General features: G+C 51.3%; 1 protein-coding gene across 4 annotated transcripts in view; it reads right to left on the reverse strand.

Moving 5' to 3' along the window:
- cacna2d2a (calcium channel, voltage-dependent, alpha 2/delta subunit 2a) overlaps window positions 1–23,249 on the reverse strand; it is a 1,719,882-nt gene that overhangs the window by 386,364 nt on the left and 1,310,269 nt on the right. For all 4 annotated transcript variants that reach the window (XM_072472012.1, XM_072472009.1, XM_072472008.1 and 1 more), the window contains one exon: window positions 875–953. In XM_072472012.1, coding sequence (XP_072328113.1) covers window positions 875–953 — 79 coding nt within the window. The remainder of the gene's footprint in view (window positions 1–874; window positions 954–23,249) is intronic.

Below are 23,249 nucleotides of genomic sequence, written 5' to 3' on the forward strand. Positions count from 1 at the left end.
TATCAGGTCATCCCTCAACCTCCGTCGTTCCAGTGAGAACAAACCGAGTTTATTCAACCGCTCCTCATAGCTAATGCCTCCATACCAGGCAACATTCTGGTAAATCTCTTCTGCACCCTCTCTAAAGCCTCCACATCCTGCTGGTAGTGTGGTGACCAGAATTGAACATTACTCCAAGTGTGGCCTAACTAAGGTTCTATACAGCTGCAACATGACTTGCTAATTCTTATACTCATTGGCCCGGCCAATGAAGGCAAGCATGCTGTATGCCTTCTTGACTACCTTCTCCACCTGTGTTGCCCCTTTCAGTGACCTGTGGACCTGTACACCTAGATCTCTCTGACATTCAATACTCTTGAGGGTTCTCCCATTCACTGTATATTCCCTACCTGCATTGGACCTTCCAAAATGCATTACCCCTCATTTGTCCGGATTAAACTCCATCTGCCATCTCTCCACCCAAGTCTCCAAACGATCTAAATCCTGCTGTATCCTCTGACAGTCCTCATCGTTATCCGCAATTCCACCAACCTCTGTGTCGTCTGCAAACTTACTAATCACCCCTGAGTGTCCTGACTGCTCATTGGTCGTGTCCTATTCTATGTGTTCATTAGCTGCATGTTTGCATATCATGACAACCCTGTGTCTCTGACTACACTAATGCACCATTTCTCTGACTGCTCTACTATCCAATGTCAATGACAGTGCTGACATGCAGTACCTGTAACTATGCTAATACAGCCTTTGTGAAACTATGCCTGAGTCTACACTAATACACTGTGTCTATGACAGCACTAACACACCGTTCTGGAAACTGCGGCTTTAACTGTGCCAACACCCTACGCCTGTAATTGTGCACCAATGTCTCTCATACCTTTATTTGCACATGCCATCCACTGCAGAGGTGTGACATCATAGTTGTGCTGTCCGACTGAGAAGGTGAAGACCCGGACCTGTGATCAGAGAGAGAAAACATGACTAGTTGGTACATGCAACGGCAGTTATATCATTCGATTTACTCCCACTGATAGCCTTTCTTGTTTTTATTTCAGACCTTTGGTACACTCGATCAATGTTTCCTTGTTTGTTAGCCACACACTTCCTTGTTTGTTAAACATCTTCAATTGATTTTACTATGCATCTTGAAGTCCTCTCATATAAATATCATATTCGCCATTTTACCTTCTCCCGTTGTCTATCTTGGCAATGGAAGTAAATGGGAAGGAGTTTTATTCGTTGGGGATCTGTGCAAAAGGAGTGAATGCGCAGGGGTTTTAGTCATTGGATATCTGTGCCAAACTGCCATCGTTACACTTTGAGATACATGTGGTAGTCACCACTAAGCAGTATTATGTATTATGTATTATGGTAAGGCTGTATAGTAGAGGTACATGGGTAAATCCCTGCCTGCTGGCTCCGCCCAGTAGGCGGCGTATAAATGTGTGTGCTCGCCAGTGCTGCAGCCATTCTGGTTCCAGCTACAGGAGGCACAACATCTTTTCTCAATAAAGCCTTGATTATTCCACTACTCTCGTCTTGGTGGTAATCGATAGTGCATCAATTTATTGAGCATAGATTTTTTAAACGATAGATCTCCGCATCAAGCCTGATCGCCTGCAGCTGAGCCCTCAAGCAGCCAACGCTACGTCCGCCTTTGAGCACTGGCTAGCCTGCTTCGAAAGCTACCTCCGAACATCCGCTGAGGAACCCTCGGACTCGCAGAAGCTCCAAGTCCTTTATTCACGGGTGAGCCCTGACATTTTTCCTCTCATCTGGGATGCGCCCACTTACTCCGAACAATGGAGCTCCTGAAGGGACATTACGTTCAACCAGTCAATCAACTATACGCCAGGCACCTCCTATCCACGAGACAGCAACTCCCCGGGGAATCTCTGGACGATTTCTGGTGTGCCCTGCACATCCTAGTTAGGAACTCTGACTGCCAGGCAATTTCGGCAGTCCAGCACACCGAACCTTTAATTCAAGATGCTTTCGTTACGGGCATGAGGTCTGCGTATGTCCGCCAGCGGCTACTGGAAAGGGATACGCTTGATCTTGCGGGAACTAGGTAGCTCGCTAACTCATTAGAAGTGGCCTCCCGTGACGTCCAGTCATACGCCCCCGACCGCGCGGCAGCATCGTGGGCCCCACCAGCTGCCAAAACCAGCTCACCGCAAGCCTGCGCCGCGCGGCAGCCAGCCAACCCTGGGGGGCCCAAGTGCTATTTTTGTGGGCAGAACAAACATCACAGGCAGCGCTGCGCGGCGCGGAGCGTGACCTGCAATGGATGTGGGAAGAAGGGACACTTTGGGCGAAATTCTCCCCCAACGGCGCGATGTCCGCCGACTGGCGCCAAAAACGGCGCTAATCAGACGGGCATTGCGTCAGCACAAAGGTGCGGAATGCTCCGCATCTTTGGGGGCCGAGCCCCAACATTGAGGGGCTAGGCCGGCGCCGGAGGGATTTCCGCCCCGCCAGCTGGCGGAAATGGCGTTTGCTGCCCCGCCAGTTGGCGGAAATGGCGTTTGGTGCCCCGCCAGCTGGCGCGGAAATGCGGCGCATGGGCGGGAGCGTCCGCCGACAGTTTCCCGCGCATGCGCAGTGGGGAGAGTCTCTTCCGCCTCCGCCATGGTGGAGGCGGAAGGGAAAGAGTGCCCCCACGGCACAAGCCCGCCCGCGGATCGGTGGGCCCCGATCGCGGGCCAGGCCACCGTGGGGGCACCCCCCGGGGTCAGATCGCCCCGCGCCCCCCCCCAGGACCCCGGAGCCCGCCCACGCCACCTGGTCCCGCCGGTAAATACCAGCTTTGATTTACGCCGGCGGGACAGGCAATTTCTGGGCGGGACTTCGGCATACGGGCCGGAGAGTTGAGCGGGGGGTCCCGCCAACCGGTGCGGCCCGATTCCCGCCCTCGCCCAATCTCCGGTACCGGAGACTTCGGCGGGGGCGGGAATCACGGCGGCCAACGGCCATTCTCCGACCCGGCGGGGGGTCGGAGAATGACACCCTTTGTTTCTGTTTGCCCGGTCGGTCGCCGCTGTTTCCAGGCCTGGCGTTCCAGCACCCCCCACATGCGACCCAGGGACGATGCCATCTTGCTCATCGCCAACCACGTGCGGCCCGTATGCGCCGCCATCTTCTTCACTGTAAACCACAGGTGACCAAGTCGGCGCCCATATCACAATCAGGACTGAGGCGATCACAGAGGAGGGTCAAGGCCCCCGACAGACTGAACTTGTAATGTTTCTCCACCACCCCCGCCGGACTCTGTGAATGTCATAGTCACCACTAAGTAGTATTACATGTATTACGGTAAGGCCGTATAGTAGAGGTACATGGATAAATCCCTGCCTGCTGGCTCTGCCCAGTAGGCGGCGTATAAATGTGTGTGCCCGCCGGTGCTGCAGCCATTCTGGTTCCAGCTACAGGAGACACAACATCTATGCTCAATAAAGCCTTGATTATTCCACTACTCTCGTCTTGGTGGTAATTGATAGTGCCTCACTTCATCACTATTCATGTCCCATTTCCATGCCCTGAATTCTTTAAAAAAATATATTTTTGTTTACAAATTTTCTGATATAACAATTTTAACATTCATGTACATACAAAGTGTTCCAATATTCCAACCCTTCCACCACTCCCCAGACCCAAACGAAACAACAACCAATCCGCAATACCTCCTCTCCCCGCCCCCCCCTAGCATCTGACCATGACCAACTTACTGAAATAGGAAATAAATGGCTGCCTCCTCAGGTAGAATCTTTCAGCCGACCCTCTCATTACATACTTGATATTTTTCCAAGTGCAAAAACTCCATCAGGTCATCTAACCACATTTCGGCACTGGGTCGGCCGAATACTTCCAAACAAACAGAACTCGCTTTTGAGCTATTGAGGAAGTGAAGAGCATCCACTTTCGTCCCTGTCTGCAACTCCGGTAAATCTGAAATCCCAAAAATAGCCACCAAAGGCCATGGTTCCAAATCAACCCCAAGAATTCTCGACATGCTGCTGAAGAGGGAGACCCAGAAGCTCACAAGCTTAGTGAAGGACCAGGACATATGTGTATGATACACCAGGCCCCGAGAGCACCACTCGTACATATCTTCGACGACTGCAAAAAATCCACTCATTCGTGCCCTTGTCAAATGTGCCCTGTGCCCCACCTTCAACTGAATCAGGCTGAGTCTGGCACATGAGGAGGTAGAGTTGACTCTATATAGAACCTCGCTCCACTCCACACCCTCAAACCCCAGGCCCAATTTCTCCTCCCACTTCCTTTTAATCTCGTCCAACAGGACCTGCTCCGTTGACACCAGCCAGCCATAGATCTCCGACACACTCCCTTCCCCGACATCCACCACCGAGACAAATCTGTCTATCAACGAAGACAGGCGGGCCAAGGGGAAGGAAGTGGCCCCCTTGTGCACAAACTTTCATACCTGGTAGCACCAAAACTGGTTATCTCGAGGAAGCTTATATTTCTCCAGCCACTCCTCAAAACTAGTGAACTTACCACCTACAAACGAGTCACCTAACTGTTCCAATCCTTCCCCCCTCTAAGCCCCAAAGGATGAATCCAAGATCAGTGGCACAAAACGATGGTTTCCACAAATTGGGCCAGCACTGACATAGCACCAGTTTAAAGTGGCATCTAAAGTGTCCTCATATCTTGCTTTTCTTGGTGTCATGCGGATTCCACGAGTCGAGCGGGCGGTTTGGTCTTTCTCGTCGATCGCCTCAGCCCCGGTGGTGGCGCAGGTGCTTGCTTGGGCTTTGTCGTCTCCGAGAGCGTTTCGCTGTTTGTTCCTGTTTTACTCCTGGGCGGGCACGGGAGGAGGACCGATCCCCCTGGGAAGGGGGCGGTCGCGGGGTGCGCCGGTGGCAGGGAGAAGGTGATCGGTGTCGGGGGTATGTGTGTGTTGCCGGCGGGCGCCAGGTCCCGCAAGGAGACCGTGTCCTGTCAGCCGTCGGGGTACGCCACATAGGCGTACTGAGGGTTTGCGTGGAGAAGGTGGACCCTCTCGACCAACGGGTCCGATTTGTGCGCCCGCACATGTTTCCGGAGCAAGATGGGACCTGGGGCCGCCAGCCAGGTCGGCAGCGACGTTCCGGAGGAGGACTTCCTGGGGAAGACAAGGAGGCGCTCATGAGGCGTTTGGTTAGTGGTGGTACACAGCAGCGACCGGATGGAGTGGAGAGCATCCGGGAGGACTTCCTGCCACCGGGAAACTGGGAGATCCCTGGACCGTAGGACGGTCTTCCAGACCGTGCCGTTCTCCCTCTCTACTTGCCCGTTCCCCCGGGGGTTGTAGCTGGTCGTCCTGCTCGAGGCTATGCCCTTGCTGAGCAGGAACTGGCGCAGCTCGTCACTCATGAAGGAGGACCCCCTGTCGCTATGGATATACACGGGGAAACCGAACAGTGTGAATCTGGTGCCAAGAGCTTTAATGACTGTGGCCGCTGTCATGTCGGGGCAGGCGATGGCGAAGGGGAAACGGGAGTACTCGTCCACCACGTTCAGGAAGTACGCGTTGCGGTCGGTGGAGGGGAGGGGCCCTTTGAAATCCAAACTGAGGTGTTCAAAGGGGCGGGAAGCCTTGATCAGGTGCGCTCTATCCGGCCTGAAAAAGTGCGGTTTGCACTCTGCGCAGATGTGGCAGTTCCTGGTGACTGTACGGACCTCCTCCACAGAGTAGGGGAGGTTGCGGGACTTTACAAAATGGTAGAATCGAGTGACCCCCAGTTGGCAGAGGTCCTCGTGGAGGGCTTGGAGGCGGTCTATTTGTGCGTTGGCACATGTGCCGCGGGATAGGGCATCGGACGGCTCGTTCAGCTTTCCGGGACGGTACAAGATCTCATAGTTAAAGGTGGAGAGCTCGATTTTCCACCTTAAGATCTTGTCATTCTTAATTTTGCCCCGCTGTGCATTAGCGGACATAAAGGCTACCGACCGTTGGTCGGTGAGGAGAGTGAATCTCCTGCCGGCCAGATAATGCCTCCAATGTTGCACAGCTTCCACTATGGCTTGGGCTTCCTTTTCCACTGAGGAGTGGCGGATGTCTGAGGCGTGGAGGGTCCGGGAGAAAAAGGCCACGGGTCTGCCCGCTTGGTTAAGGGTGGCCGCCAGAGCTACATCGGATGCGTCGCTCTCGACCTGGAAGGGGAGGGACTCGTCGATGGCGCACATCGTGGCCTTTGCGATATCCGCTTTGATGCGGCTGAAGGCCTGACGAGCCTCTGTCGACAGGGGGAAGGTAGTGGACTGTATTAGCGGGCGGGCCTTGTCTGCGTACTGGGGGACCCACTGGGCGTAATATGAAAAGAAGCCCAGGCAACGTTTCAGGGCTTTGGAGCAGTGGGGGAGGGGAAATTCCATAAGGGGGCGCATGCGTTCGGGGTCGGGGCCTATTACTCCATAGCGCACTACGTATCCCAGGATGGCCAAACGGTTTGTGCTAAAAACGCATTCCTCGTTATATGTGAGGTTCAGGGCGTTAGCGGTCTGGAGGAACTTTTGGAGGTTGGCGTCGTGGTCCTGCTGATCGTGGCCGCAGATGGTTACGTTGTCGAGATACGGGAACGTGGCCTGCAACCCGTGCTGGTCAACCATTCGGTCCATCTCCCGCTGGAAGACCGAGACCCCGTTCGTGACGGCAAATGGGACATTTAGGAAGTGGTATAGCAGCCCGTCTGCCTCGAAGGCGGTGTACTTGCAGTCACCTGGACGGATGGGGAGCTGGTGGTAGGCGGACTTGAGGTCCACGGTGGAAAAGACCTTATACTGAGCAATCCGATTGACCATGTCGGATATGCGGGGGAGAGGGTACGCATCTAGCTGCGTGTACCTGTTGATGGTCTGACTATAGTCTACGACCATCCTTTGCTTCTCCCCGGTATTTACGACTACCACCTGGGCTGTCCAGGGACTATTGCTGGCCTGGATTATGCCTTCCTTCAGCAACCACTGGACTTCAGACCGGATAAATGTCCGGTCCTGGGCGCTGTACCGTCTGCTCCTAGTGGCGACGGGTTTGCAATCCGGGGTGAGGTTTGCAAACAAGGACAGCGGTTCAACCTTGAGGGTTGCGAGGCCGCAGATAGTGTGTGGGGGTATTGGGCTGGCGAATTGGAATGTTAGGCTCTGAAGGTTACATTGGAAGTCTAATCCCAGTAATGTGGGCGCGCAGAGTTGGGGCAGGACGTAGAGCCTGTAGTTCTTAAACTCCCTCCCTTGCACTGTTAGGTTTGCGATGCAGAACCCTTTGATCTCCCCTGAGTGGGATCCTGCAGCTAGGGAAATCTTTTGCGTGCTTGGATGGATGGTCAGAAAACAGCGTCTTACCGTGTCTGGGTGAATGAAACTTTTGGTGCTACCGGAGTCGATCAAGCATGATGTCTCGTGTCCGTTGACCAACACCGTTGTTGTCGTCGTCTGGAGCGTCCGGGGCCGCGATTGATCCAGTGTCACCGAAGCCAGCCGTGGTAGCAGTGTCGCGGCGTCTTCGTCGGACCCCGTGGAGCCGTCGATGCTGGGGTCCTTTGTTGTCAACCAAGATGGTGGCGTCCATGAATCGCACGCGGCCGGGGGTGGACAAAATGGTCACCCCCATGGGTCGCATGTGGTCGGGGGTGGACAAAATGGCCGCCCCCATGAAACGCACGTGGCTGGGGGGGTCACAAGATGGCGGCGCCCATCCTCCACTCGCGGTGCCCGGGACGCAAAATGGCGGCGCCCGCGGGTCGCACACGGGGCGCTGGGGGGTTTGGGGGGTGTTCGAGATCTGTTGTCCTCGTTCTTCTCCGGGGATTGCGGCGACCCCCCGGGACCGGCACACTGCTGCGAAATGGCCCTTTTTGCCGCAGCTCTTACAAGTAGCTGCGCGGGCCAGGCAGCGCTGCCGGGGGTGTTTCACTTGTCCGCAAAAATAGCAGCGGGCCCCCCCGGGATGGTCTGGCGCTTTAACCGCGCAAGCTTGCGGGGGGCGGGGGGGGGTGCCGGGGAGTTGGTCGCGACGGGGGTCCACGGAGCCCAAGGGGCTGCTGCGCGGTCGGGGCCGTAGGCACGGGCGTTTTGGGAGGCCACATCAAGGGAGGCTGCGAGGGCCCGTGCCTCAGAGTCCTAGCGACTCTCTTTCTAAAAGTCTCTGACGGATTTGAGGAGAGTTCATACCTGCCACGAATGCATCACGAATTAGCAGGTCCGTGTGTTCGATCGCGTTCACCAGCGGGCAGTTGCAGTCTCGTCCCAAAATTAGCAGCGCGCCGTAGAATTCCTCGAGCGATTCTCCGGGAATTTGCCGTCTCGTGAGTTGGTGGCGCGCGTAGACCTGGTTTACGGGCCGAAGGTAGATGCCCTTCAGCAATGCGAGCGCCGTCGGGAAATCCTCTGCGTCTTCTATAAGCGAGTAAATCTCCGGGCTTACCCTCGAATGCAGGACCTGCATTTTCTGCTCATCTGTGATCTGGCCGGGGGCCGTTCGGAGGTAGCCTTCGAAGCATGCTTGCCAGTGTTTGAATACGGCTGCCGAGTTCGCTGCGTGGGGGCTGTTCCGCAGGCACTCCGGGGCGATCCGAAGCTCCATAGTCTTTTAATCTCGCTTAATAAATTGTAGCGCACAATGACTTACGCGAGACGAGAAGCGATGAAGTCGATCTAGGCTTTATTAAGCGAGACTTGTCCCCAGCAGCTCAGCAACAGAATAAGGCTGCGGGGAGAAGCTTGGGCTCTTATACTCCGCCTTCAGGGCGGAGCCAGAAGTCGGCAGATCCAACCAGGACCCAGGACCTGACAGCCAATAGCCTCTCGGCTTCACAGGTATCACATTACCTCTAATACATACCACCACAGTTTTACTGTAGGTTGATTGCAGTTTTGTGGAATTATTCCAGGTTTGTGAATGAACATACCATGCATTAAATTGAAAACTCTGCGCTTGTGCCACCTCAGCTCATTCTGGTTCTGTAACCTGTACTTACTGTCCCTCTTCATTGGTGTCATAGAATAAAATCACAGAATTTGCAGTGCAGAAGGAGGCCATTCGGCCCACTGAGTCTACACCGGCCTTTAGAAAGAGCACCCTACTTAAGGCCACACCTCCACCCTAATCCTGTAACCATACTTAACCTTTTTGGGCAATTTAGCATGGTCAATCCACCTAACCTGCACATCTTTGGACTGTGGAAGGAAACCGGAGCACCTGGAGGAAACCCGCGCAGACACGGTGAGAAAGTGCAGATTCCGCACAGTCAGTGACCCAAACAGGGAATCGAACCTGGGACCCTGGAGCTGTGAAGCAACAGTGCTAACCACTGTACTACCGTGCCGCTACTGTGTCACAGTGCATGATACTGAACTCTACACAGTACAGAGTTCCATTTGATATTGAACTCTGCACGATACTGTCCCACTGACCTTTTTCTTTCAGCTGACCCCTTCCTGGGCTGCTCAGCCGCTCACTCACAGACTCACAGGATGATACTGGCCGGACCCTGCATGATGCAGCAGAAAGCACCTTCAATTTCTGATTTCTACCTCCTCACCACCTCTCCCTAACACCCTGAATTCAGATGTTTAAGAAATTAGATGTAAATAAATGCTGGAAAAATGAGTTTCCAGGTCAAGAATGAATCAGAACGTTTGTCATCAAAGAGTGCAACATTGAGACAATGGGGCCTTGTCAGATAAAATTGGGTTTAATTTAAGACCAGCAACTTATTCAAGGACCATCAAGGCGCAATTTGTGAAAATCGAGTTTAACTCAGGGACAATTTGGCTTCCTTAATCATTGAGCCAGAAGTTTCTACACACAAACTACACTAACGTTTACACAAGTTTCGGTATCCAATTTTTAAAAAATTCTCTGGAACTCATTTTCCAGTGTCTGGTTAAAAATTGGTATGAAACAAGTGTACAGTGCCAATCGAGGAAGTATACCCAGCTGCTGTGTTCGGCCACTGTACCCCATTCTCAGAACCTTTGCCATTGGTGCCAGCTATAGCTTGCTTCAGGTTGAGCAGGTTGTCAATCCAAACCCTGTTAAAGAGATGTGAGTGCCATTGTCATCCAGTGAAGCTAAAGACCTGTCTGTTCCATCAGGACAATGTGAAAGATCCGACTCATGGCACTTTCAGCCTGTGGTACAGGATGGACTATTCCTAAATTAGACAGCAGAGGGCACTCACAGTTCACTGCACATACAGTTCTGGGTTTCCTTTGCATTTTGAAACGTTTTGTTAATTCCAACCTAAGTATTTGCAGGACAAAGTGGTGGTTTAATCAATTTAGTGTTAAGAGAGAAAGAAGGATGTTTGTAATCAAAGAGCATCAGTTTTAAGACTGCAAGCAAGGAATACATCTCAAAATACTGCATCTCGTTTGTCGTGCAGCTTTTGGGGAGAAGCGATATTATTTTGGAACTGGTACCAATAATGAGCTTTGATATATCTAAGTTTTAATCAAGCCATTAATAACAATACCATGATGTGAACTGGGTGCATCCAGTATTGAATGCCACAGCACAGATGAGTAATCTGCAGCATCCACAGTATTTTCATTTTATATTACTAAGACCAGGGGTTGGATTCTCTGCTGCCCACTGCCGGCAATGGAGTTCCTGATGTGGTGGAGAATCCAGCGTCGTCCAAAGAACGGGATTGGCGCTCCAATGCTCCAGTCCCCCACTGGCAGCAACATCAAGGTTCGCGCCCATGCCAGCACGCTGGGCACTGAATTCTCCAAACCTGCATGATTCTCCAGTCCTCTGGTCCGGCGAGAATTTGTGCAGGTTTTCCTGGCGTGGCCCTGATGCAGTGGACCACGCAATGGGCCAAGGGAGGTAACTCTTTCAGGGAGTTGCCCCCAAGATCCATCAGAGGGCCCCCCCACCCCCACAATGCAAATCCTGGTTTAACTCGGCTGTGAGGGACATTTCACACATGGCCAGCTCTCTGGATTGTTTAATTTAATTTCCTTTGTGCTTGAATGGATCCAAGTATCCAGCTGTGAAACTAACTGCAATGTTTATAAACATCTAGCTATGATTGACAGCTCTTGGATCACATCAAAAGCAGTTACGTTCTCTCACTTCCTCTTTATCTCTGCAGAAAGTGGGCCTCTATAATGGGGTTGGCTTCTGTGGGGGTCACTGTAATGGAGGGGGTCTCCGGTGGGGGCCTCTCTTATGGAGAATCTCTGGTTGAGGGTCGTGAGGGAGGTTGGGTCTCCGTCATACTGAGGGGGGTGACCCAGCAAACCCCATGGTGGGGGAGCAGAATTGCATTGTGTGGGTAGGGGATCAGCCGCCAGACCTCACTATTGAGCTGCACACTCAAAATGGCAGACTAATAGTGGGATTTGCGACAGAATTCCTCGCAATCCCCACCATGCAGCCATGCACGCATGTTCATGGCAAGCGATAGTGATTCGTCTCTGGATTCCTGCTTCCAGCTTGAGCTCAAATCAGAGGCAATTCATCTCCAGCGGGAGAACATGGGGCGGGGTTCACCGTTCCCCGACGCCGATATCGTAATTGTCGATCAGGCGAAGAAACCCTTCTGAAGCTGAAATCGGGGGCGATGCCGGTTTGTCGATGTTGGCGTGTCACTGAAGGCCCTCCCCTGATGCTCCGCTCCCGATGGGCCGAGTTCACAACTGGTCACAAGCGGTCGGGAACCCAGCGTGGCGGCTGCGGACTGTGTCCAGTGCCATCACAGTCGGCAGGGTGCCATGCTGCTGGCTGGAGGTTTCCGCTAGGGCTTGGGGGGCTGGTGGGGGGTGGCCTGGGGGGCACTATATGGCAGGTCGGGTCCACGCACAGCCGGTGCCATGTTTTACGGCACGACCGCTGCAGGTCGTCGCCATGCGCAGTCACAGACTCGGCCATTCTCCAGCCATTTATATTGTGGGAGCCGGGAGATTTACTCAGCGCCGCTGCAAGCCCCTCACCAGTCGCAATGCCGATTTTAGCGTCGTAAAACACCACAGTTCCCACGCTAGCCTGAAGAACGGTGAATCGAACCCATGGTCTCCCAAATGGGGAATCTAGCCCCAGTTTTCCTCCATCCCATAAGCTTCATGCATTTCCTTTTTCTGTCAGCTATGTCTGATCGTGCTCCCTGGAACTCTAGCCTGAATAAAAACGATAGGCCAGATTTACACGGGTGGGGCTAACTCCGAAAGCATTTAAAAACAGCAGGTGGAACCCACCCCAATTTCTGGCAGATCCCATTTTTGCCGCCGGGGGAAGGGGGCGGGACATGAATCAAACAGCAGGAAACCCAAACTCAGCAGGGCCATTTGAAATTACTGTTGAATTTAAATAGAGCCAATTTTTGTTATCCTAAAAGCCTTAGCCCACATTGTCATGAATATATACAGGAAGTGTAAATGCTCTTGAAGAGTGGATAAGGTCTGTTTAAATCCCCAGTCCTTTAAAAATGAAAACAAAGCACAGGCTACAGTTTTCAGTTGAAGCAAAAAAAAAGACACTTATTGCTGCAGTATGTGCATTGACAGGCCACCTGTTGTAGCTTGGAAATGAACCATTTGCTATCTGTTCCTGAAGTTTGAATTGTGGACATTTCCCACGGGCTGTCAATATTGCTGAGCCCATTGACTTTTGGCAGTGGATGTGAGTGGAGGACATGCTTCAGGAGACACTCCGACCAGACCCGACTCGCAAAGCACATAATAAACAGCGCTAGCTGGCACAAACATTTGAACTAAAGATCAGGGGAACCATACAGCACCAAAACAAGTTGAAAAACAACAGGAACAAGAGAGGGGGAAGCCAAATGTGCTCCTCAGACTCAGAGGCTTCGTTGGGAGTCGGCAGGAGACAAAATGGTGGCGGTAGGCTCCTCCTCCTCTCGGCAACCGCGTGGTCATCAGTTGAGGGCATCAGCCGCATTGTAGCAGCTGAATTGAAAATACACCATTGGGACTTGGCCAGAGAAATAAAAGCCAGAGAAATAAAATGGTCAGTGGACGAGTCCCTAACTCAAATCTCGAGCAAGTTGGAGGGGATGATAAATAAAATGGAAGTGTGAGATGACACGGTCCAGGAGATGGAGGTGACCCTCACCGCCCACAGTGAGCGCATCACAGCACGGTTAAAAAAACTCTTTCCGGTCCTGGAGGCGAATACGTTTCGAGAACCGGTTTCGAAGGCAAAACATCTGCCTTGTGGGTCTGCCAGAGGGAAGGGAGGGCAACACCCCCACAAAATTCATAGTCAACATGCTTTTTAAAATGGTGGACAAGAAGGTACTTAAATCCCCCCGGAGCTGGATTGGGTTCATCTCAACGCTGCGACCAAGACCTTGTGCAGAGGAACCCCCTTGAGCGTTGATCTTGAAGTTCGATAACTTCAAAGTAAAACGCGAGATCCTGTGATGGGCCAGGGAGCACCACAACATTAAATGGGGGTCTTTCGATCTGGATTTACCAGGACCTTAACGCTGAATATGTGAAGAAAAGAGCAGCATTCAGTGGGACAAAATCTGTCCTATTCAAGAAGAGTATCTGGTTCAACCACTTTATCCGGTCCGTCTTTGAGTTTCGGTTGAGTGAAAGGATCACTTCTTCGACTCCCCAGAAAAACATTTTATTAAGAAACTGGGTCCAAACTCTGTGTAAATCTTTTGCTATTATTATTTAAAAATTAAATTACTGTATGTTCGGAAGTTATATCATTGTTGTTTACTTGGCTGATTGACAGTGTAAAGTTATTAGTGTTGAAGTGTTCACCCTTTTTTCTCATCATGCTAGTATTATATGTATTGTTCTTAAAGTGCGGTTGTTACCACGGGATTGTAACATGTGAAATTCTAGTTTTTGAATAATGTCATTGAAGTTCCTTAACTTTTAATATAGGGTCGGTAGGAGGGCCTCTCAGCGAAAGCTAGAGATGGGCCAAGAGAAGGGAAGTCGTAAGCGTGGGTATTCTGCAGCTCCCACTCAGAAATATTCAGCGAGGGGGAGCTTAGACTTTAGTGTTAAAGAGTTTAGGTTTTATCTAAATTTGATGTCCTTGTTGGGGATTGTGGGGTAAAGGAGATGGGGAGGGGCATATCTGGTAGCTTGATGCTGTCCACTAATTTGTACTTGTCTGGTTTTAGGACCGGTACAGACCGCTGTCCTGGTGAGATCTCCTTGCCGTGGCATTACAAAGTTTCTTGTCTGCTGAATTACAAATATAATGGCTGACCGTGGTGGGAGAGGCAGTCAAGGTTCTCCTCTTCACATTATAACCTGCAACGTAAGGGGTTTGAATGGACCAGTGAAACTAACCTGCAACGTAAGGGGTTTGAATGGACCAGTGAAACTAACCTGCAACGTAAGGGGTTTGAATGGACCGGTGAAACGGGCAAGGATTTTTGCACACTTGAAAAGTCTGGACCCAGGTGTTGTGTTCCTACAGGAAATGCACTTGCAGGTGAAAGACCAGATGAGGCTTCGCAAAAATTGTGTGGGACAAGTCTTTCACTCAGGCTTTAATGGTAGGGACAGAGGCACGGTAATACTAATCCACAGAAAAATATAATTTCCTCCCTCCCAGATTATGGATGACCCCAATGGTATGCTGGTGTCTATGTATTTACATTGTGTATCTTGTGTAAATCAGGTTTTAGGACCGGTTATTATGTCCTATTATGAATTTTCTTGTCATTTTCTTTTATTTTCATGTACTAAATGATCTGTTTGAGCAGCTCGCAGAAAAATACTTCTCACTGTACCTCGGTACACGTGACAATAAACAAATCCATTCATCCATTATTGTCTGTGGTTCACTGGGAAACATTCTGGTTATTTTGGTGAATATTTATGCTCCCAATTGGGATGATCTGAACTTCATAAACTCCCTGGTGAACACCCTCCCTGATTTAGAATCATGTTGGATGATTCTGGGAGGAGACTTAAACTGTGTCTTGGACCCTAAAATGAGCTGCTCCATGACCAAATACAGGTCCCAAACTGTGATGTCTAGGGCATTGACCTCTCTTATGGATAGGGTTGGAGAAGGTGACCGTTGGCGTTTTCTGCATACAAGCAGTAAACAATTTGCTTTTTTGCATGTTCGCGCATCTTCTCCTGAATTGATTTTTTTGTTTTGACAAATCCCTCCTCCTCTCAGAGAGAACAGCTGAATACTCGGCAATTGTCATCTCGGACCATGCCCCTCATCTTGTTGACTTTTGCTTTCATTTTGGCCCCTCTGAGCCCTGGAGACTAGACACATCTTATTGTCTGACGACATATTTTGTGAGCGAATGTCTGCAGCTGTAGTAGACTTTATCAAACTCAACAAAACAGAGTCAATTTCGCCGTCGACACTATGGGAAACCCTAAAGGCCGTCATAAGAGGGAAATTATCTCATAAAAAGCTCACATTGTGAAAAAGGAGAGAGAGGAATGACAAAGGCTAATGGACTCCATCTTGGAGGTCGACTGCCAATACTCTGCTGCCCCAATGTCGGAATTACTGATGCACAGGAACAACTTGCAACTGCAACTTCTCCACAGAAAAAGCCTCATCACCTCATCAGTTACAATGTTCTAGGGGTACCTTCTGTAACATGGTGAGGAGCCGGGCTGTCTTCTTGCGCATCAACTCAAGAAGCAGACAGCCTCCTGAAAAATTCCTCAGACTCAGATCAAACAAGATAATCTAGTCTCAGCCCCTTTCCAGGTAAATGCGGCTTTCAGTACGTTTTACCATGCGCTATATGATCAGAGCCTCCTCCAGATACTTCAGACATGATGAGGCTTCTAGAATAAAAGAATGACCAAGGTGAAGTTAGGGCCGGTCATGGTCAGTAGTGGGAACGTGTGCATGGAGTCTGAAGATACAGGAGAGGCCCTAAATGAATACTTTTCTTCAGTGTTCACAAAGGAGAGGGGCCATGTTGTTGAGTATAGTGCGATACAGGCTGGTAGGCTGGAGGAGGTAGATATTCGGAAGGAAGACGTGTTCGAAATTTTGAGTAGCCTGTGAATAGATAATGGGCATGATGGGATATATCCTAGGATTCTTTGGGAGGTGAGGGATGAGATTGCAGAGCCTTTGGCTTTGATCTTTATGTCCTCACTGTCTACAGGAATAGTGCCAGAAGACTGGAGAGAGGCGAATGTTGAACCCTTGTTCAAGAAAGGGAATAGGTATAACTCTGGGAATTATAGGCTGGTTAGTCTCACTTCGGTCACAGGTAAATTATTGGAAAGGGTCCTGAGGAATAGGATTTATGATCATTTGGAAAGATACAGCTTAATTCAGGATAGTCAGCATGGATTTGTGAGGGGTAAGTCTTGCCTCACAAGTTTGATTGTATTCTTTGAGGAGGTAACTAAGTACATAAACGAAGGTCGAGCAGTTGATGTTGTATACATGGATTTTAGTAAGGCGTTTGATAAGATGCCCCATAGTCGGCTCATGCAGAAAGTAAGGAGGCATGGCATAGAGAGAAATTTGGCCGATTGGATCAGTAACTGGCTATCACATAGAAGACAGAGGGTGGTGGTAGATGGTAAATTTCCATCCTGGAGCCCAGTCACCAGCGGTGTACCACAGGGATCATCAGTGCTGGGTCCTCTGCTATTTGTGATTTTTATCAATGACTTGGATGATGGAGTTGAAAGTTGGGTTAGTAAATTTGATGGTGGAGTAGTGGATAATGTGGAGGGCTGTTGTAGGCTGCAAAGAGACATTGATAGGATGCAGAGCTGGGCTGAAAAGTGGCAGATGGAGTTTAACATTGATAAGTGTGAGGTGATTCATTTTGGTAGGACAAATTTGAATGCGGATTACAGGGTTAACGGCAGGGTTCTGAAGAATGTGGAGGAGCAGAGAGATCTCGGAGTTCATGTCCATAGATCTTTGAAAGTTGCCACACAAGTGGATAAAGCCGTGAAGAAAGCCTATAGTATGTTAGCATTTATTAACAGGGGGATTGAGTTTAAGAGCCGTGAGGTTATGCTGCAACTGTACAAGACCTTGGTTAGACCACATTTGGGGTATTGTGTGCAGTTCTGGTCACCTCATTTCGGAAGGATGTGGAAGCATTGGAAAGGGTGCAAAGGAGATTTACCAGGATGCTGCCTGGATTGGAAGGTATGTCTTATGAGGAAAGGTTGAGGGAGCTAGGGCTTTCCTCATTATAGAAAAGGAGGATGAGAGGTGACTTAATTGAGGTGTATAAGATGATGAGAGGGATAGATAGAGTGGACGTTCAGCGATTTTTTTTTTTTTTTTTTTTTTTTTTTTTTTTTTTTTTTTTTTTTTTTTTTTTTTTTTCCTCGGGAGGATGTAGCTGTTAGAAGGGGACATAATTATAAGGTTCATGGTGGAAGATATAGGAGGGATGTCAGAGGTAGGTTCTTTGTTCAGAGAGTGGTTGGGGCGTGGAACGCACTCCCAGCTATGGTAGTGGAGTCGGACACTTTAGGAACTTTCAAGCGGTTATTGGATAGGCATATGGAGTGCACTAGAATGATTGGGAGTAGGTTGATTTGATCTTAGTTTCAAATTAGTTTGGCACAATATCGTGGGCCGAAGGGCCTGTACTGTGCTGTACAGTTCTATGGTTTAAACATCCTGACCATTGAGGAAGGCAGGAAATGGGATCTGGACTTCCCCTTAAGTCCAGAAGAAATACAGAAATGTATCAGTCGGCTGCAATCTGGTAAATCCCCCGGGCTGATGACTTCCCATTCGAATTTCATAAGAGGCTGTCAGAGCAACTAATACCTTTAATTTTGGACATGCTCAATGATTCACTGTTCAGGGGATCATTACCCCCATCCTTGGCCCAAGCCACAATCTTGGTGCTTCTGAAAGAGGGTAAGGACCCAGTGGAGTGTGAGTCTTATCGACCCATTTCTCTCCTTAACATGGATGTTAAGATACTGGCGAAAGTCCTGGCAATCCGAATGGAGTCATGTCTTTCTGATATAATTTCGGAAGATCAGACAGGCTTTATCAAAGTTATCGGCCAATGTCCGACGTCTCTTGAACACTGTCCTAGCATTTGCTTAGGAACCTGAAGTTATAGTATCTTTGGATGCAGAAAAGGCGTTTGATAGGTGGACTGGAACTATCTTTTTGAGATCTTGGATAGGTTCGGCTTTGGCCCCAAATTTTCCTCCTGGGCTTGTTTGATGTACAATTCCCCGAGAGCCAACATCCACACAAATATGATTTCCCCCAAATACTTTCCGTTAGGTAGGGGCACTAGACAGGGCCGTCCCCTTTCGTCATTGTTCTTCGCATTGGCCATTGAATCTCTGGCAATTGCGTTGAGATCGTAGAGGGATGGAGGGGATTACACTGAGAGGGGAAGGAGCACCGGATCTCACTATATGCAGATGACCTACTTTTATATATTAAGGATCCAGTCTCCTCAATAGAAAACATCATGAAGATGCTCACGAGATTTGTCACATTCCCAGGCTATAAACTAAACATCAGTAAAAGTGAGTGTTTCCCAGTAAACTCAATGGCCAGAGGGGCTCAGCTTGGTTCGCCGTTGTTTCGCCTCTTGCCCTCAAATTTTCGATATCTGGGGATCTGCATGGCACATAACTGGACCTTACACCATGAACTGAACTTTTCAAGCCTCATTAGTAAGATCAAAATGGACTTACAGAGGTGGAATAATCTCCCCCTGATTCTAGCGGGCAGATTCCAAACTGATAAGATCAATGTGCGACCTAGGTTTGTGTTCTTATTCCAAAGTATCCCCATTTTTTTACCCAAAGCATTTTTTATTCTGGTCAACAAATTAATATCGGCCTTTGTCTGGGCAGGTAAGAGTCCCAGAGTCCGCAGCGCTCTGCTTCAGAGATACAGAGGATCGGGAGTCTTGGCCCTCCAGAATCTCCTGTTTTATTGCTGGGCTGCCAGCATGCAGAACATCCGACAATGGCTAACTGCTCCAAAGTCAAACTGGAGTAGATTAAAGGCAGGGGGCGGGATTCTCCGACCCCCTGCCGGGTCGGAGAATCGCCGGGGGGCGGCGTGAATCCTGTCCCCGCCGGCTGCCAAATTCTCCGCTGCCAGGAATTTGGCGGGGGCGGGAATTGCGCGCGCCGCTTGGCGGCCGCTGGCAGCCGCCCCACCGGCAATTCTCCGGCCTGCGATGGGCCGAGTGGCCGCCCGTTTTTGGCCTGTCCCACCGGCGTTAATTAGAGTAGGTACTTACCGGCGGGACCTGGCTGCGCGGGCGGCCTCCGGGGTCCTCGGGGGGATCTGGCCCCGGGAGGTGCCCCCGCGGTGGCCTGGCCCGCGATCGGGGTCCACCGATCCGCGGGCGGGCCTGTGCCGTGGCGGCACTCTATTTTTCTGCGTTGGCCGCTGTGGTCCTTCGCCATGGCCGACGCGGAGATGAACCTCCCAGCGCATGCGCTGGGATGACGCCAGCACACGCTGGTGCTCCCACGCAGGCGCCAACTGGCACCGACCGGCGGAGGCCCTTCGGTGCAGGTTGCCGTGGTGCCAAGCCCCTTCCCCGCCGGCCGGCGCGGCGCAAACCACCCCGGCGCTGGCCTAGCCCCAGAAGGTGTGGAGGATTCCGCACCTTTGGGGCAGCCCGACGCTGGAGTGGTTTCCGCCACTCCTCGGCGCCGTAGTTGCCCACCCCGCCGATTACTGCAGAATCCCGCCCGCGGTCTTGTGCCACAGCCTCTTCCCTACATGCCATAATTACCGCACTTTTGCCCTTCTCCCTCGCAGGTCTTTCCTCGAACCCTGTAGTGACTTCATCCCTCAGGATTTGGAAGCAGTTTCGGCAGCACCTCAATCTCCTCTCACTATCCTCACTTGCCCCGTTATGTGACAACCACCTTTTCGTGCCTTCAGGCTTGGACCAATCGTCCAGGTCTTAGAGAACGGGAAATCTGGTGCATTTTGGGGATTTATTCATAGATGGAAGCTTTGCCAGACTTAAAAATCTCTCAGACAGATACAATCTGTCAGCTCCCAACCGTATCCGTTTTTTTTCACGTATGTTTTTTTTATCCTTCTTTCCTGCTGGAAAATGTATTGGCCTTGGCACAGCAAGGGAGAGGGTCAATTTCGAATCTGTGCAACCTCATTCTATCTTCAGATCCTGCCCCTTGGGAAAGTGTATCACAGATCACAGAATTTACAGTGCAGAAGGAGGCCATTCGGCCCATCGAGTCTGCACCAGGTCTTGGAAAGAGCACCTCACTTAAGCCCACACTTCCACCATATCCCCATAACCCAGTAACCCCACCTAACCTAAGGGCAATTTAGCATGCCCAATCCACCTGACCCTGCACATCTTTCGCAACTTGTGGGAGTAAACTGGAGCACCCGGAGGAAACCCATGGGGGGAACGTGCAGACTCTGCAGAGACAGTGACCCAAGCCGGGAATTGAACCTGGGACCCTGGAGCTGTGAAGCAACTGTGCTAACCACTATGCTAACGTGCTGCCCATGTGAGAAATGGGTGGAGGAACTCGGCTCTGTACTTTCTGAGGAGGTTCTGAGGGAAGCCCTCTACAGGGTGAATTCCACTACATCCTATGCCAGACTGACTTTGGTTTGGTTCAATATGCTATACAGAAAGTATTGGACAAAGGAAAGGATGAGTGGATTCTTTCAAGACGTGGAGAACAAGTGTGACCGCTGTTCACTTACACCAGTTAACCACATGCCTGAGTTTTGGTCTTGTCCTGGGCTCGCTGGATTCGGGGCCTCCTTTTTGTGACACAATATCCAAGATTTTGCAGACAACCGTAGGGGCTGGTCTAGCACAGGGCTAAATCGCTGGCTTTGAAAGCAGACCAAGGCATGCCAACAGCATGGTTCAATTCCCGTACCAGCCTCCCTGAACAGGTGCTGGAATGCGGCGACTAGGGGCTTTTCACAGTAACTTCATTTGAAGCCTACTTGTGACAATAAGTGATTTTCATTTCATTTGGGGGCAGCACGGTAGCATGGTGGTTAGCACAATTGCTTCACAGCTCCAGGGTCCCAGGTTCGATTCCCCGCTGGGTCACTGTCTGTGCGGAGTTTGCACGTTCTCCCCGTGTCTGCGTGGGTTTCCTCCAGGTGCTCCGGTTTCCTCCCACAGTCCAAAGATGTGCTGGTTAGGTGGATTGGCCATGATAAATTGCCCTTAGTGTCCAAAATTGCCCTTAGTGCTGGGTGGGGTTACTGGGTTATGGGGATAGGGTGGAGGTGTGGACTTGGGTAGGGGGCTCTTTCCAAGAGCCGGTGCAGACTCGATGGGCCAAATGGCCTCCTTCTGCTCTGTAAATTCTATGTAATCTAAAAACCTTAGAAACGTGCCCATTGGTTGCAATATTTGGGGTTTTGGACTCCCTGTCTTTCTACTCGGGAGTGAGGGTGGCACATTATACATGCTTTGCTGAATTCCTAAAACTCCAAAGTGACTTATCCCAGCAGGGGGGCTAAGGTCATATTTTGATTGACAGTTTGAAAGACTGTTAATCGACTAGCTGTTTTTGATGCGATGAGTGAATAGAAGTTTGTTTTTACAACAGATTGTCCACTTGAAGGAATTTCAAATCTTTGACTGGGTTTCATGAATGGGATTTTCAGTATCAAATGTATATGAGTTAGAGCTCTCTGAGGTTGTTCTAAGTTTATTTTCTTTATCTCCACATGGCTCCTGAGGATACTGGAAGATTGGTTATGGAAGTGACATGGGTGCATGAGGCGTCATGAAGGTGGTATGGATGCCATTTATAAATGGTGTCCTGGTCTCTAGACCCCCCCGCCCCTGCAACCCGTGAACCGTCCTCAAGCCCCAACACACCGATAAAGCGGTCCTTGACCCTCCTCGCCGCCGCCGCCCCCCCCAATCTGCGCAGGGCACCCCCGGTCCCGATGCCCATCGTGCAAAAATTGCCAGCCTGATCCCCTGGGAGGCGTCCACCAGTGCCATTCCGTCTGGTCCCCGTTTGCCAGGACTGGCACTGAACGGCACTCGTCCGAGGTCTCCAAGGCGAGGGAGTATATCTCGGGAATGCATATTAGAGTGCAGGTTTGCCAGAAAGTAATCTCGCCCACAATGGGCGGGATTCACATCGAGACGACTCGTGAGATCATGATAGATCTCGTGAGGCATGATGAGCCGGGTTGATCCCTGAAGAGGGATCTACTGCCATCTGTTGGCCGTGCCCTGCTGCTTTTCGGGTGCAAATTGGCTGGTAGATCGCGCTCCAAATGTCATTTCAGGCAGGTTTGGCTGGGAGTTTCTCTCTGGCTCTGTCAGAGAGTTCCCCACCGCTATCTAACCACATTTAGTCAATTTTGTTGGTCCTGGGGAGTTTCTCCCTGCTCAAGCCCAGACTTAGAAATCTGGGGCGAAATTCTCCGGAAACGGCGCGATGTCCGCCGACTGGCGCCCAAAACGGCGCAAATCAGACGGGCATTGCGCCGCCCCAAAGGTGCGGAATGCTCCGCATCTTTGGGGGCCGAGCCCCAACCTTAAGGGGCTAGGTCGGTGCTGGACGAATTTCTGTCCCGCCAGCTGGCGGAAAAGGCCTTTGGTGCCCCGCCAGCTGGCGCGGAAATGACATCTCCGGGCGGCGCATGCGCGGGAGCGTCAGCGGCCGCTGACAGCTTCCCACGCATGCGCAGTGGAGGGAGTCTCTTCCGCCTCCGCCATGGTGGAGACCGTGGCGGAGGCGGAAGGGAAAGAGTGCTCCCACGGCACAGGCCCGCCCGCGGATCGGTGGGCCCCGATCGCGTACCAGGCCACCATGGGGGCACCCCCCGGGGCCAGATCGCTCCGGTGCCGGAGACTTCGGCAACCGGCGGGGGTGGGATTCACGCCAGCCCCCGGCGATTCTCCGACCTGGCGGGGGTCGGAGAATCTCGCCCATGATGTGGGATTCTCCGTCTCGCCAGCCGGCCAATGGGGTTTCCCATTGTAGGCAGTCCCTCGCCGTCGGGAAATCCCCGGGCTGCCAGCGCAATGGAGAATCCAAACAGCGGAGAATGCAGCCCATGATATCTAACTGACCTTGTGGGTCCCCCACATCCCCCATAGGCAATATCCCCCCCCACACACATGAGCAGTATCCCACACACCGTCAAGTGAGGACACCCCGCTATGGGGTCGCTGAGGGCCCACTCTATTTAGGCCTCCCCCCTCTTTCGATCTCCCCACTCCCCTATCAGGACCCCATCCTTTACCCACCCCAACCTTTCCGAGGCCTCTTCATACCCACCCTTCACCCCCCAACTGTCATAC

The sequence above is a fragment of the Scyliorhinus torazame genome, chromosome 13 (assembly GCF_047496885.1).
Source record: "Scyliorhinus torazame isolate Kashiwa2021f chromosome 13, sScyTor2.1, whole genome shotgun sequence".
NCBI lineage: Eukaryota > Metazoa > Chordata > Chondrichthyes > Carcharhiniformes > Scyliorhinidae > Scyliorhinus > Scyliorhinus torazame.